Here is a 16,786-nt window from a genome sequence, read left to right as displayed (position 1 = left end):
AATGAATTAAAATGCATCGAATACTTTTGACTTTGGGCCACATCGTCCCTTTGGATCCACAATTAAGAATAAGCAAAACAGAAGAAAGTTAGCCCTGAAACCCTAGTAATAATCCAGAAGAAAATCCAGAAGAAAGTGTTCCAGCACACGAGGCATGATGATTTGGTTATAGTTCTCTCAGGGAAGGGGTGTGCACATGTAAAATTATACAAAAGCTGGGTGGGGTCGTGCATCTCATCCTCTGCACTAGATTCACCAATCAAAACGAGCAGAAAAAGGCCTATCTACCTGAAATAGTATTCTAACAATGGCTGTGCAGAAAACACACTGCAAAGACAATGCACTGTGACAATGGAGACAGTGTTAGGCAACAGGACAGGAAATGCATTAACCCTCAATGATAAAGGAAGCAAATAGGGGCTCTACTACCCCCAGCACAGAACTGCTAAGTAGCCACAGCAAGTACGTAGCATCACTCTCTGCCATTCCAAATACCTGTCCTTTCTTCTCAGTCTCCTGTTTCCACTTCCTGTCTGTGTGTGATGACCGATGGATACAATGAAATCTGTGACTGGGTTGCTGAGGTTACTGTCTAACCTCTTTAACTTATTTGTGCCTCCTCCTACCTTCAGTTGTTCTGAACACTGTCTCTCGCTCTTTTAAATGCCGTGTCAGGACAGCTATGTTACTTCCCTCCCATTCTGCTGGCTTTTATCACCTTCTGAGTATCTTCTGGCACCTGCTAGTCCCAAATGACAGCTGATTAGAGTACAGTAGGTTGATTGTAGTTATGAAGGCATAATTGGAGGGATTTACCTGTAATGAGAGTTTACAATCTAAACAAAGACAAAGGGTGGGGAAAGAGGTACTACATACAAGCAAAGAGATTAGGGTTAGGGGTTGTGTCGTGTTGTCAGTCATGTCATATTTAATATCACATCACTGTAATTAATGTAGTTTTTATATACATTTATATACAAACATTTTGTTTTGAAAGGAGGGTGAGTGAGATACTTGGGGGTTGAAATGGCAAAGAGGAAGGGATGGTTCGGGTAAGTGAAGGCAGTCGGAAAAGGGAGCCAGAAGAGGGAGCGGAGGAGAGAAGGAAAGGGGAAAGAAGGAGGGAGAGATGCATAATGGGGAGAGATATTGAGGTTGGGCTGCTGAAGGGTTGCAGAGGTAAGGCAGGGGTGGGCTAAAGGGGGACTGACAACTGATAGCTATAGAGCAAAACAGAAAAATAAAGCAGAGTCCAAATTTCAGAGCTGAATGAAAATCAGAAGGCTGTCGAGGCCTCTCCTGGCTGCTGCTGCTTTTCCCCATGGGGCGGGACAAGTATTTTGAGCAGATTGTTTTGGGCTCTGTTGGGTAATAGGAAGGATGGCGGAAAGGCCCTGACTTACCCTCTCTCTTCATACACACACACAGAAACGGAAGCTGAAGCTGAGACCAGCTAGTTTGAGGAAGGAGCCCCAAGTGTCTGGGATTTTGATAGTCTGCCTCTCAACTGCTACTGGTGTTCCCAATGTTGGGGCAGAGAGGAGATGCTGTTGGATTCAGTGCCAGTGCAAGATCCCTCTGGTTCTGGGAGAGCAGAACTATCGGTGGGATGCTGTTAAAGTTAATTTGTGGTTTGCTTCGGAGTTTAGGAGCGCAGCAGTTGGGAGGCTTTAGTAATGAGTCAGAAGAAAAATGTTCATGCTGGAGCTGGAGGAAATTGCTTTTAGGTTGCAGTTGAAGAACTAGACAAGAGGTTGGTTGAATTTATGTAGGTGAAGTGTGTAGGAGTTGGTCATTTAAAGTATAACTTGGTTAGCGTGTCTGTGCTTTAGAATAATTGTTTTAGAGAATCATAGTTGAGGGTTCTGCTCAGGGAGTAAAAAGTGAAATGGGTTAGCCATAAGTGGAAGTTTATTTGGAACTTTCTGGGACCTGCTTCAGTCCATACATGGACAGCAATAAACTGGGAACTTATGGGAGTTTCCTAGAGAAGCATGGGAGCTGTGGCTCCTATAAGGCCTTTTGAAGTGTTCCACAAGCCACTGCTTCGGGGGCAACATGTATGCAATGATACCATATGAGGTTGGGTTGGCTAATTTACCCCACCTCTCCAAAATGATGTCATAAAGAGAATTGGTATCTTGTAGCATGAGTTGTTTCCATCTGTCTTTCTCCAGGAAGTCCATGATAGAGCACCATAATTTTCATTCAAGCTTTCACTCTTTCAAGCTTTTCATTCATTAGTTCTTGTTATCCTTTTAGAATTATCTTTACTGCTGCTAATGTAATATTTAACCTATGTAGTGTCATTTGTGGATTTCAAATGCACCCATCACTAGGGTATCTAGGCATTCAATACAAAACTAGTCAACCCTTCTCTCCCCGCCCCCCCCCCCCCAAACGACTGCAGTCTAAATAGGCTCATTTTCAGTCTCCTTTTTCATCCCACACTACCCATTTCCCTTAGAATGTGCTGCCTTCCTGAGAACTGATTTTGGATTATGTAGAGATTTGCTTGGCTGTTTAGAAACCTACATTACTAAGAGAAGGCCTACTTGAGAAGAGAGTCCTGGACTCTGCTTTGAAAACAGTATGAGCTCATTTGGGATGGTAGGGGGTTCTGAGATTTGAGTCAGTTTGAGATTACAACTGGCATTTTGCCATTGAGGTATGGTTGATGTTATTGTTTAAATCCACTTTTACTTTTCCAGTCTGTGTTTTGCTGTAAAATGAATACATCTGTCAGTACTTTGCTGTGTTCAGCACTAGATGAACTGTAAAAATGGAATGCTGCTGCCAGTTTAAATGTTTCTTCACTCTAGTATCCAGTCTCTCTGCGGACTGAAGCATTTCTAAATGTGTGCCTGAATTAAATTTCCTCTCCCTATTTTTTTCCCCAGTGGAACCACTCAACCAACATTCTCTTCTGGCATATAATAAAAAATCAGAAGTACATAGTTATCACATTGTTAGTGAAACACTCAAAGGATTCTTTTTTCTTTAAATATCTTACATTTTTCTTATCAACACATTATATCCCTAAATGATCATTAATCAACAGTGTCAATAAATCAGGAGTTTTTCTCTAGCATAAATTGAATTAAACTAGCAATAGAAATGTAAAGAATTGTGCAACCAAATGTGCAAGGATCCTTAGCATAGACATTAGATTTAGTTCCCCAGACCATTCTAGTCTGAGAGTTGTGTGGTTACATAAACAGAGGAGGGATTAGCATTTAGGTCACTCAATGAGACTTTAGAATTCTATTGCTTTCTTGAAGCATTCTATTTTTCTTCACTACAAGCCACAGCTACCAAGTACTTAACCAAGATTTAGTTATTTGACAAATACTTTTTTTGCTTGCTGTATTATTACCACAGTAAATTAATAACCCGTGTCAGGTTTAGACGACAAAGGAAGGTTCATCCCTCCCTCCCTCCCACAATTAAAACTTTGGAGTTAAACCAAAGCTAATGTATAAATTCTCTGGTACACTTAGTGTACCAAACAATTCTGTACCAGTGATTTCAGTGGGAGTTAGGCACCTAAATATATTTGAGGATCTGGATCTTACCATCTTTCTGGCATGGTTCTCTCTGTTTCTTAGTCACTCTGTTCCCCACTTTACAGCACTTTCCTACCTCACAGGGATGTTTTGGGGATAAGTACATTAAAGACTGTGAGGTGCTTGGGTACTGCAATAATCGGAGCCATAGAAGTATCTTGGATATTAACAGCTGTTTTATTTTAAAACAGCATTTTAAAATAAGATCAAAATGTCTTATTTTAAAATGCATTGGTGGTTTAAATCTGCTGAAGTAGAAGACATGCTATACTTTATACAACCCTAATAGTATTAAAATACATTTCAAGAATAAGGCCTCCATCTCTCCTACAGCTCCCGTAGGGCATCACACTGTGGTAAGTGGGCCGCACAAACCTGGTAGTTGGCCAGAGGGGATTTCCCTTGGTGCAGGCATTGTGGAGTCTGTCTCTGGGTTCCTTACACAGGCCTCTTCACAAGCCCTGATGAAAGGGGCATGCCAGTATCATTGGGAGCATCTTAGGAGCAGGAGGGAAGTCCCTGTAGGGTGCACTGCTACCATGCTTCTGAGCTGCGGAGCCATCCAGAGGGAGCCCTCGGGAGTTATTGGCCATTCTCAGCCCAGAGAAGATGCTGCCAAAGTTGTTGTAAATTATAACTTTTTAAAAGAAGGTTTAGCTAACCTATTAAACTCTATAAGGTGCCACAGGACTCTTTGTTGCTTTTTACAGATCCAGACTAACACGGCTACCCCTCTGATATTAAACTCCGTTCATATAAAATCAGTAATATCAGCTTTGAAAGACTGTCTTTTCCATGGTTTTGAAAGGTGAGTTGCATTTCCTGTGTCTCCATCTTCTTTCCAGCAGGAGGTCTAGTTTAATGAAGTATCAGCAAAATGTCAGCTGCCATCAGTGGCTTTGTACAGGTATTGAACCCACTGTACACTTGAAAACATTGGTTTCAATAGGCATAGAGGATGCAAGTCCCCATGCTTTGTTTTCTCTACTGTCATTCAAACTCCCTATCCATACCCCTACAATAAACATGGCTACCTCAAGTTCCTATTTTTTCCAGCTGACATTTAAAAAAAACAAAAACAAAAAACTAACCCGCCCCAACTTAATTGTCTTCTATGTACTTAGCCATTTCAGTAAAATAACTTGGTAGTTTCTCCTTTTACTTGGTAATAAACACATCCTGGACTAATAGATTCCATTCCCTTCGGCATCTGAGTTTATTTAGCCAGAGGATAGGTATTACCTTCATAAAAAGGCTGAATGCCCAAAATATCATCTAAATAATCCTAGTACATTCTTTCTGTATTGAGCTTTAACTGCAAAGTTTAGTTTGGAATTGGACTCAAATTTTCTCAAAGTTCAGGAAGGGCTCGTTGGGTTTGAGGTTCATTCTCACCAGAATGAAGAAGGGGAGAGTGTGAAGAGGATAAAAGAAGAAAACCCCACAAGTAAGTATATCTAAGACAGAGCCTTCTCAGTACCAAGGAAGGAAAAAGAGCAGAAAGTTCATGGGCCTAGATTCTCAACAGTGATTAGTGATTTTAGGTGTCTCCATTTTGGGGTGCCCATTCTCTGAATATCCGGCCACTTTTAAATATCTCTACTTGGGCACCCAAAATGTGAGGCACCCTTTGAAAATCTTGTCCTTGAAGCCTATAAAGCACCTGGACATGCAGACTTATTTACTTGAGAAGCACTGAGAAACTAGTGAAGGGCACAATTTAAATAATAAAAAGGAACCCCTAAGATAGATAGATATAAATATATCATTTTATATAAATATAAAATCCTCAAGTACTTTTCTATTAAGATTTACTTGAATAAAATATTGAATTCACTTCAGCTATATTTGTACTCTCTTTTGTGTTTGCTTTCTGGGAATACTCTATTGAATGAGTTTACTGGCCAGAATCTTTGCAGAAATAGTGAATTTTAAGAGACTATTAACAGAAATTGAATTTGAAACGTACATATGAGTAGAGTAGTGCCCGAGCATCTGTCAAAGCAAGACTGATAGATAAAACAAGAAACTGAGTGATGCATAAAAAGGATAAGTCACACACTCTCCATCAACATCATTTTCAGTGACATTATTCCCCATTCCCCACCTCCTTGTTTCCTCTCCTGGGCCTGGGTCCCTACCCTGCCCCTAGGCTTCACATCTGTTTCCTTCTCTTCTGTCACTCAACCCTGAATGTGAGAGTTTTTCCAATATACTTAAACATTACTATGCTGAAGGTTTCAGTATTGGTAAAGTACATAGGAAGTTAACTTTTCCACTGCCGTTTTTTCTGTGGCTGAGGATTAATATCGGTCTATCAGAGATTTTGTCTGCAAATGCTCTGTGCCTTGCTCACAGTCTGAGGGCCCAAACTGAATCATTGTTTGTTTGTTTAAAGTTACAAAGTTTAGATGCAGTCTTTCGATTATTTCTTTTGACAACCTCGAAGAAGCCGGAAACAAACTCAGCTGTTTCTGGAGAGAAAGTTTGTGAGCCGTTTGATATTTGCAGGTCTCTTTCTTTGAATTTGCTAGCTGTCAGCCACTACTGAGAACTTTTTATGTGTTTTCAGTGCGGGTGGGTGCATAACAGGCAGGGCCGGCTCTAGGCACCAGCGTTCCAAGCATGTGCTTGGGGCGGCACTTTTCAAGGGGCGGCACTCCAGTTTTTTTTTTTCTTCGGCAGCCGCTCTGCCCCCCCCCCCTTTTTTTTTTTTGCTTGGGGCGGCAAAAATCCTGGACCCAGCCCTGATAACAGGGTCTGATTTTTGTTTTTGTTCTGTATTTTGTTATGCCTAAAGCCTGAGTTAGGTTTCCTTTTGCTTTGCATTTTGAAATTAAAATAAATAACTGCTTGAGTCAAGTTAATAATGAAAGGTGTTAATTGGAGATCTATTTAAGATGTGAGTAATCTGACCAAGAACATTCATTTGTATTTATTTCCTCACTATGAACAAAATCCTCTGTTTAGATATACTTATTTAACAAAAAAATGTTAAAATTAATAATAGAAATTCCTATCAAAAGTTCTCCTTCATACCTTAAGATCCAGGGTCCTAACAAACCATGTAGATCAGGGGTAGGCAACCTCTGATTTTTCAGTGGCACTCACATTGCCCGGGTCCTGACCACCGGTCCAGGGGGCTCTGCATTTTAATTTAATTTTAAATGAAGCTTCTTAAACATTTTAAAAACCTTATTTACTTTACATAGAACAATAGTTTAGTTATATATTATAGACTTATAGAAAGAGACCTTCTAAAAACATTAAAATGTATTACTGGCACGCAAAACCTTAAATTAGAGTGAATAAATGAAGACTCAGCACACCACTTCTGAAAGGTTGCTGACCCCTGATGTAGATCATCATTATGGAACACACAAACTATGCCCCGTTAATACATTTTTTTTAAAGTAAATATTCTTGTGACTGAGGCTAAAGTGCAGTTTTGAGTTTAATCCATATTGCTGCTGCTTCTATGTTGGCCTTGAAAACATACCTGTTTTTAAAACATTTGCTGTGACAAGCAGTGCATGACACTAAATAGGGAGAGTTTATATTAACATCCAGCTGCACAGATGTTTGTACACAAGCTATGACTCGCTGTTTGGGGTTACCGTTTGTGGACAGGATTGTTAAAAAAAACCCACACAAACATTACCTAACCAAAATGTTCCAGCAGAATAGCTTAACAAAGCCTGCATTATATCTCTCCCAACAGAACAGATGATGTATTAACAATTTTACCCAAACATCAGACAACATATGGATCTCATGGAAAACTAGAAGAAAATTGATCAAAATGTATTGTCATGATATATATAATCACTCAACTAGATTTATTTTAAGCTAGTTTATATTAGAGGTATTCTGAAATGCTGAGCTATACGGAGGACTTCAAAATTGTTAAAGTATTTAAGATGTCCCTTTGTATTAACATGCAAATTCTCCCTAAAGTCATCTATCCTCCTGCACACAACTTCTTTCCCAAATGACTTGTATTAAGGCTGTCTGAACTTCACATGAAAAGAGGTAGGCCTGCAAGCACCATGTAGCTTTGCTTACATTTCAAAATCCAAACATTTCCCCCCTCTGTCTTATAGACAAGTTTAAAACAAGTATCTGTATTACAAAAAGATAGTGGCAACTTTATGGCCAGTCATACAACTGCCCTGAGGAATTCAGGCAGAAACCCAGCTTTTTCTCAAGGAATTTTTCTTAGGACCTTGGTGGAATGGTTGGTCTCTGCAGGTCTTTTGCTTTTAATATGTTAGCTTAGTGCACACACCTGATAATTTATGTTTGTTATATTCAAAGTGTATTTGCAAGAGATACAGAGAGTGTTATGGGTACAGATCCTAAGCCTCCATTAAGGCATGTGGAGCAACCAGTTGGAGGCAGGTTATGGGGAAGAGGTTGGAAGGAGGACCTCAATGCCCAGGATGGGAGGGGAGAGGATAGGGATGGGAAAGGGAGGAGATAGGAGAGAAACTGAGGGGGAAAAGAGTGGGCAAGTGAAGGTTGATTGATAGACAGAAGTGGTAGGGGTAGGGGCAGGTCCAGGAGGCAAGGGGAAAAGCAGTGTTCCAGATGGGGCAGGAACAGGGAGAGATGAATGTCCAAAAGAGGTGATACTCAAAGAGTTATGTCACCAGGTCTGATGCCATTAAAATGGATTAGGTTATCCTTCTCTATCAACGAATCTCAATTTGACAGCATTAGGGATACTTTAATATTAACAGTATGAATGTTCACACAAGAGATCTGCTGCTGCTAGGAGTTAAGCTTATCCAACTAGAAAACAGAAACACTAACCTTTGACCTACATTTCCATACAAAAGTAACTCACTCAGCTTGAGTTTTGAACAAACTCTACAGAACGCAAAGTCTTTACATAAATTGTTCCATGAAAAACTGTAATTAGCAAATAAATTTGCAAAAATCATAGGGATTCCTGGACAATTTGCAAATTGGAAAAAAGGCGTCATCTGTTTATTAAATTAATTGCTACAAATTATTCACTCAGCTCTACTAGCCACTGAAGTGGAATTTCATTGGTCAAGCTCAGTTCTGTATACAAACATTCTGTTATTCAATATGTTCAGCAACCTAGGAGAAGTCTAAAACAGTACTTATTGAAAAGGGTGATCATTGAAATTGAGTTGTGCTATTTAAAAAGGCTTCCTGATTGTATTTTGACACATGTAACAGATTCTGAAATACAAATAACAAATTTAATAATAATCTCAATGAAATAAAATACTGTCTCACTGTCCTACAAGAAGAAAAAATCCCCCAAACTCTAGCCCAGCAATTTAAAAGTACTTTCCTTCTAATCAAATAAAAGGTTTGGGTCTCATCTTGTGTTATCTTTAAATAAAAGTGATTGTTATAACTTAGATGGCTGGATAAACTTTTACTGAATGAGAATAGAAACAGTATATATGATATGATTTTTTCAGGTTTATTTAAAAAAAAACTGTCATTTTTCCACTATGGTGCCAACCCTGCAATGAGATTTGGTGGGTAGACTCCTGCTCTGCACCCATGTGGATTTGAACAGGCACTTTCCCAGACTGGATCAAGGCAAATCTCCATAACTGTGTATAACTGGCATCCTTGTCTCAGTGCCTGATGACCCTTTCCTGATATTTCAATAGATGTCTGCTGGAAATCATGGGAAAAGCACAGAACAGCAGTTTCTTTCTAACTGTTAGGCCTAATGTTGAGCCAGAAGTAATCATGTTGAAATCAATTCTGATTAAATTGCCTTCTAACACCGTTAAGCTGCCCACTTTATGCAGGGCCTAGTCATGTTTGTTTATCTTTTTGTAAATCAAATTAGTGTTCCAGTCTACGCACATAGTTTTAAAACATATTTTGGTCACTTCCACACTGGCTGGCTAAACAACATTAGATAGCAGTTTAACAAGAACAATGCTTAAACAAAGTTTATATGGTTACTTTACTCGGTTGCCATTGACAGTACATGAGGCTGTGATGCTTGTGCCTTTCTGTTGCCAAAGGGAACTTCATTTCCTCATTGGAAAATTGTAGAGCCTCAAGATGGCAGTCTCTTATCTGATATTTTTAAAATTATTCATTCTTATATTTAATAATTATTGTTGCTGTTCACTCTTCACAATTAAACATACTGATCAGTATATTTATTATATTGTACCTATATTTAATTATTAGATATGTACTAAATACTAATCTATTATGGAAACCTTAATTGAGAGAGAAAACCAATGCACTACTTACATATCATATTGTTTAACTTCAATAACTCTGTAGTTAACATAATGAAACATCATATGCATATTAAATATATATTTGAAATAGAAATTTTGTTGGTATCTGAAATTAGGAGTTGAAAGAGATTTCTCTAGTAAATTAAGCAAATGCCAGTCTTATTATAATTATTAAAGTTAAATAATTCCCAGTTACCAAATAGCTGTTTGATTCATATATTATATATATAGTCCAAACATCAGGAAACATGCTATTTAACTCACTCAAGGTGAAATCCTGCCTCCATTGAAGTCAATGGCAAAACTCCCATATAATTCAATGGGGACAGAATTTCACCCTCAGAATATAATAGGACTATTCGCATCCTTAAAGGTAAGCATGTGCATAAGTGTTTGCAAGATTGGAGCCTTAATTGTAGAAAAACTTAATCTTAGAGTGACTGTTCTTGGGGAAGTCAAAGATCTATGAAGTATGGACCACTGTTTCTGAGATTAATGTATTAGTCATGAAAAACCTAATTTTAATGGAAGGTAAAACCTTAATCAATTTTTCTCTTTAGAATCTTGAAATCTCTGATTCCTTACCATCTAAAATTCCAGTTAAACAAGGGTTAGAAATAGAGGCAGAATCTGCTGCTTGTACTAAAGTGCAGTGTGCTCAGCGATTGAACCCAAATATCTTTGTTTTGAAAATATTACTAAATTACTATTACCATGTCAAAAGCAACATAAACAAACCTTCGTCCTTTCTACCTTGTCTCTAATACTTAGTAGTTTGATACAAAAGTCGTCTTTGATCTGTAAGCGCTGTAGGGGGGAGAACTGTTTTAATATGATTAAACATTTTTATTTAAAAAATTTTATTAATGCTATTGGTACATGTGTAATAATACTTAATAAAAGTATCATGTCTTATTAGGTCTCTAATTTAAGACTGTAACAGTTCCAATTAGATTATCAGAGCTCTGTCCAGCTCCATTCTCTCCTCCCTTGTCATCTTTCCAGAATTTAAACAAATGCCTGTAAGAGTGTTGTTTGTGAAGATACTTCATCCATAAGGCCCTGCAAACTTTTAGAGTGATTTAACCAAAACAAAGGGGGAGAGCTCAGCTTTGCTGAAGGAAAACCACCTTGCTCTGGAGCTAGAACAGGAGGTGGTGGTTTCGAAGCAGTTAGTGACAAACCAGTATCAGAGTACCCAAGGAAGGGGGAGAGGGGGCACTTAGAAATAAAAACTATAAAGTGCACAGTTATGTTGTCCAAAATTGTATTCTTTTGCTTCGAAGAACTTGCTGGATTATTGATGTGTAATACAATTTGGTTTGCATGGAACATACAATCACAATCGGACAGAAAGATTTTTTGTTTCCTGGTGTCATCTACGGGAATTTATTGAATGCAATTCAAGGATAACATACTGCAGCTCTTTGGATATTGACCGGGTTCCGTCCACGAGGCAGAGGGCTTGCAACTTGTCCTGATGCTTTCTCTGTTTGTTCAAACGCCCGTGCTTTCCAGTTCCCCATCCTCCAGCCCTGCCGTGGCGTGCGACCTGGAAATCATGAAGAGCTTCTCTTTATTTGTATATTGTCTCTGAATTTGCTGAGGTTGCCGCACTGTTTGTTCTTTACTGGCTCCCTCTAGGGGGCCGATCTCCCCCTTTGGGTCCTCCTCACAGTCCTGGGTTTTACTGGCGGGGGTGTTGGCAATAGACTCCATGGAGGTGCCTGCCTCCTCCAGGTGCGTGTAGCCCTTATTGCTGCTGGATGGGTCAGACCTGGAGCCTCTCCTGACCCCAGGCGGAGTGAAGGGAGGCGAGCCGCCCAGATCCAGAGATCTGGAGTAGGTGGAAGAAGCAGCCTTGGCTAAAAGGCTGGTGGAGTCCAGCTCCTTGCTGCTAGCCCGAGTCTGAGGAGGGCCAGGGGAGAGGGGCCGCCTGGCGTCAGGCAGGCAGCTTGTGCTCTGGCGCCTCAGTACCCGCTTGTGCCTGCGCCCCTGCCCTGGCCCTAGGGGGCTGCCGCTGCCGAGCTCGCTCAGGCTCAGCTCGAACTCGCCCCGGGGGCTCGTCCTGATCCCGGGCTCGCCCGGCGGCCGCCGCCAGCCGCAGCTCTCCCCGCCCGTGCCCTCGGCCTGGCCCAGGGGCAGCAGGGTGAAGGCGCTGAGCGAGGAGCCCACCAGGGAGCTGGCGGTGCTGCGCCGGCCCCAGCTGGGCGCGGGGCTGCAGGGAGGGGTGGCGGCGCCCAGCGGGCGGCCGGCCAGGGCGGCTCGCTCCCGGTAGATGCTGTAGACGGCCTCGGCCAGGCTGGGCGGGGAGGCGGAGAAGGAGGAGCAGCGGGGCGCGGGGGCGCCCAGGACCGGGGGCCAGGAGCTCTGGGCCAGCCTGGCCGCGGCGCCCAAGGCTTCCCCCCCGCTGCCGCCGCCGCCCAGCCCCCGGGCCTGCTGCACGTAACTGACGAAGCCATTGAGCGGGGCGGCGGCCGGGCCCCCGCCCTCCTTGGCCCGCAGGCTGTGCGCGTCGATGACGGTGGAGTAGAGGTCCCGCAGGTTGATGATCTTGGTCTTGCGGTCGCGGTTCTCGTGCAGCACCGCGTTGGCGCAGATGAAGAGGAAGATGCCGATGCCCATGATCAGGGGGCCCAGCACCTTGAGCTTGTCCGAGTGCAGGTAGCCCGAGAAGAGCTGGAAGAGGAAACCCACCGAAGAAGGGGCCGGCGCGGCGCGTGGGGACCCCCGGCTGCTGCTGCTGGAGGAGGAGGAGGAGTTGGCTCTAGGGGTGTGCGGGTGGGATCCCCCATGCGCCCCCGGCTGGCCCCGGCTGGAGCGGTTTTTGGTGGCGCCGCCCTGCGCGGGCAGGTGTTTGCTCCCCCCGAAGCTGCCCTCCCGGTAGACGGGGCTGGGTTTGGGCCAATAGCCCACCACGGCCAAGGCGATGCCCACCAGCAGCACCAGGATGCCGCAGAGAGCGATGAGCCCCGAGACGGAGCACAGCTTCAGCTTGCCCTTCACCACCACCACGTCGTTCTTGCGCTTCTTTCTGGCTTTGCGTTTGCGTTTGGGGGGCTGGCTTTGGGGTCGCAGGGGGTCCTGCTTCCTGGCCGAGATCCTCAGGAGGCCTCCAGTGGCGATCATGGCTGGCTACCCAGGGCACTGCTCCCTAGAGCGGCTCCAGCTCCTGCAGCAAAAGGGAGAGAAGAGGGTGAGGGCCGGGGACAGAGCTGGAGGAGCAGCTCCTCGACAGATACCTCACAACATGCCCGTGCTTTAACACAGCCAGGGAAATCCATTTTTAGCTAAAGTCCTGAGAAGCAGGGTCTCAGTCCCTAACAAGCTGGGCCCTCCTACGCATCCAGACAGCCAAGATAGCACCGTTAGGTAACCTGGGAAGAGAAGCAGCCATGTGTCCCTCCCATGACGTTGCTCAGTTCACTCTTTGCAAGCAGCTAATTGATTTCTACAGACTCCAAACGAGTTAAGGAAAGAGTCGTGTCACCAGTGCAAACAAACAGAAGATCATCCGTGCTGGGTAGAGAAGGAGTCTGCAGGGCAGCCTGCTCCTGTCGTTAAAGAGGCTGCTGAGATCTTTCCTGGGCCCTGTTCCTCTAATGGGGTCACAGGGTTACACAGCACAGTGTAGGGGGTTGGTGTTAGCAGAAGTATCACGCAGAAGCCAGTGCCTTTTAGTGATCTGGATATTTTGGAAATAAAACCAGACGGGCAATAAGAGTTGTTTTATGGATGTCATTGATTTTATTACACTGCTTAAACATAGCTGAGGGATTTTAACCGATTATGTACTTTTTGTGTCAGTGAATGGGAAATTAATTACTGGAAATACAGAAGGGAAGCATTTGAATACCCAGATAATAGTACCTTTTGGAAGCTTCTTCCAGATCATTTCCTTCGTATTTTAGCTGCAGTGCTCTAGAAACCCATCCTCTTCTGCTTACGGTATGGGTACATCATCTGGACAGCTGCCTGATTTGGAAACATGTATGATGTTCAAAGTAACTGGTTATGTAACAGCAACGATTGCCCCTCCCCCCTCCATGTTAAAATGTAGCTGGTATATAAAGATAGTATGTCAAATCTTATTAAAGAGTGAATCACCATGAAAAAAGATAATGCGTCGGGAAACTGGCATATGAAATAACATTCGTTACTTTATTTACGGTATCGTCAGGATTCATCATCTGAGTATTCAAATAGCTGGGAGACAACTAGGTATGAACAATTCACACGATATTGCAAACCGTTCAGGGAAGCTTTGATATGCTGAAGAAGGGCTTTTCTCTCATTTTGGGAAGCGTCTAAAATAATGTCCAGGAAGGAAATATGACAGCAATCAATACAACATGCTTCATAAAGTTACATTCCTTGCCTTGAAAGCTGGTTAACAGCATCTAAAGTGATCCCTCCCCCCACCCAGCTTTTTCTAAATTTCGTTTCTATCCCATTCCCAAAATAGCCCCAGATTCGACAGTTTTACGTTCCATTTGTTCGGAATGTATTTTCCCGTAAAATAATGGTGTTATCGCTATGGGCACTGTTTTGAGAGAATCTACAATATATCTGAGAGTAATTTAACAATGAATGGAATCTTGCCTCCTCTTTCCTATTGTCAGAGCAGTATTTGCTTTTTTTAGAATGGTTTGGTACACAAGTGTAATTATCCGAGCATGATTTCTTTTTAAGTGGTGGCTTAGTTTGTGATCTGATACTCCCCACTACACCACTAGACAAGATGCTGTCTCAGTTAAGATGGAAAAACAGATGGCAATCAGACCTGAACAACGTTTGCAATCAATATTGCCTTGACACTTCGTTTTCAATACGCAGAAACAAGGGTGGATGCGTGGGAGGGTGGGTTTTTTTTAAACCACCAACTATTATTAATTATTGTATTATTAGAAAACAGCGAAAGTCAAACAGACGAAAGACACGGTATACAATAACATTCCATATAAACTGGATGTGGTCTGTAATCATTAACAAACTGATACTTATGTCATAGTGAGCACTATTTAAATAATCCCCAGAGGATATGTCATGTTTTAACCCGGATCTCAATGACTATTTTAAGGATGCTCTGCAAAGACCGAATAGAATTGTTAATCTCACTCAGTCACAGGTTTTAAAACGTACACGGTGGGGGGTGGATTAACACTTTGTTTCCTGGACACTAATAACAGACTAAGATGCTCGCCTATCTGTTATTGACCAATACAGGATTTTGTGTTGCTTCAGCTATTTGTATGTGTAGAAAATGGAAGAATACTCTCAGTTCGGGGGAAAATGAATTATTTGGAAGGATGTTAATTTGCAGCGATTGATCATTTGCTCGACATCACTTCGGACACTTTCTAGCATGCTGCAATAGATTTTGCAACGTTTACTAGGGACTAAAATATTGTGGCTGACATGCTTGGCAGTATTTCTTTATACATAACGGAGTTAGCAAAGTTGCCAGTTTACATGGGGTGTAGTTTCGGTGCAGTTTCCAGTATATTCATGGCTGGCTGGCAGAATGTCTAACAAAGAAGCTGCCTGTTAATGAGGTAGGTCTGTAGCTATTGATTGAGTACCGCTCGCCAGGTGGTCTGCCAGGTCTTTGAACTTTTGGTTGTTTCTACTAACGAAGGCTCAGAGCGTGTGCAATATCCAGCAAGGGCCTCTAACCCGGCTGGGCACCTAAACCGGGACCAAAGACGTGAATTGATTTGGCAACCAGCCAACAACCCGTTGTAAATTTCCCACCCCGGCCCCCGTTTTATAACCACATCAACGCGATGGACTAATTTTGTCGCCTCCAGGAAAGTAATGGGGCCATTCAATGCTGAACTGCTGCCCCTGAATTTCTCCAAGGCAGAGAAAACACACGTGAAAATCGACTCCCTCCGCCCCACTCTACACCCCCCTCCCCCAGACCAGACTAGGGTGAAAAAACCTTTCGGGATCGTGGGCGAAATTATTGCTCAAAATGGCAGCAAGTCTAACCTCACTTACCCAGGAAGACTGGGGGGGAATCAAAGCTGGCAGCGAGGAGCTCAGGCACCATAAAGAAACCATGGAGAAACTTTCCAGCCCAAGTGGACATCTCAGCGCAGACACAACCCCTCCAGATCCGTAATCTCGCCCTTGCTCATAATCCCAGCAGAGAAAGCGGGAGGGATCGACCGGATCTTCTCAGCCCCCTCGGAGCCCCCGGACAGAGCCATTCCAAGGAGTTTCCTAGAAGTGTTGTGCCTTCTCCATCCTTCATCCTTCCCTGCCTGTTTTATTGTTTCCCCCTGCCAGATGCAGCCTCCTCCTCCTGTCTGTGGTGGTTGTTGTTGCTAGTTGATTTGCCAGCCTGGCGGAGTTGCTGCTTTCTGCTTCTGCTGCTCTTGAATGGTGCTTCAGGCAGCAGCTGCTGCTGTGCTGGCCGGACTCGGTGCTGTTGCTAGGAAACAGGAGCCATGACACAGGGAAATTGCTGCAGGATGGCAATCATTACCCTCCTAACTCGCCTCTTTAGGAACTGTCCCCCCCCGCCCTCCATTCTTCCCTCCTCCTCTCTCCTCCCTCCCCTGGCCTCCCATGGCTGCCGCCTGTTCCACCATGCCCACCTGCAAGTAACAAGGTGAGCTTGCCAGCCCCGATCCCTTCCCCTGGCCCCCAGAAGCAAGCGGATGGTGCCATGGCATTGTCTGCAGCCAGCCCCGTGGAGGGTCCCAGCTGGATCTCTCTCTGCCTCCTGCGCTGTCTTTGCAGAACTACCTGTCTGATCGACGTGGTCGCAGGGGAGATTAAAGACAGTCAGACATTGGTTCCTTCTCTTTCTTCCCATCAAATATTTCACTGGCTCTTTGAGAGAAATCAGGGAAGCACCAAATGCATCATTTTAAAAAAAGTGCTTCCCTCTATTTGTGAACATTTTTTTTGGGGGGGGGGGGAATCTGAAGTGTGTCTGAGCACGGTTGGTTTGAG

General features: G+C 43.2%; 1 protein-coding gene across 1 annotated transcript; it reads right to left on the bottom strand.

Annotated features, from left to right (window-relative positions):
• Positions 1 to 10,718: 10,718 nt before the first annotated feature.
• On the bottom strand, positions 10,719 to 16,153 carry TMEM200C (transmembrane protein 200C). The gene is made up of 3 exons (XM_024224444.2): positions 15,824 to 16,153; positions 13,691 to 13,795; positions 10,719 to 12,992 (listed from the first exon to the last, which is right to left on the bottom strand). The coding sequence occupies exon 3, from the start codon at positions 12,947 to 12,949 to the stop codon at positions 11,318 to 11,320; it is 1,632 nt and encodes a 543-aa protein (XP_024080212.1). The 5' UTR covers positions 12,950 to 12,992; positions 13,691 to 13,795; positions 15,824 to 16,153; the 3' UTR covers positions 10,719 to 11,317.
• Between the last annotated feature and the right edge of the window lie 633 nt (positions 16,154 to 16,786).

This window comes from Terrapene carolina, unplaced genomic scaffold (assembly GCF_002925995.2).
Source record: "Terrapene carolina triunguis isolate 2854851 unplaced genomic scaffold, T_m_triunguis-2.0 Scaffold58, whole genome shotgun sequence".
NCBI classification, from domain to species: Eukaryota; Metazoa; Chordata; order Testudines; family Emydidae; genus Terrapene; species Terrapene triunguis.
This window is presented reverse-complemented; position numbering and strand designations above follow the sequence as displayed.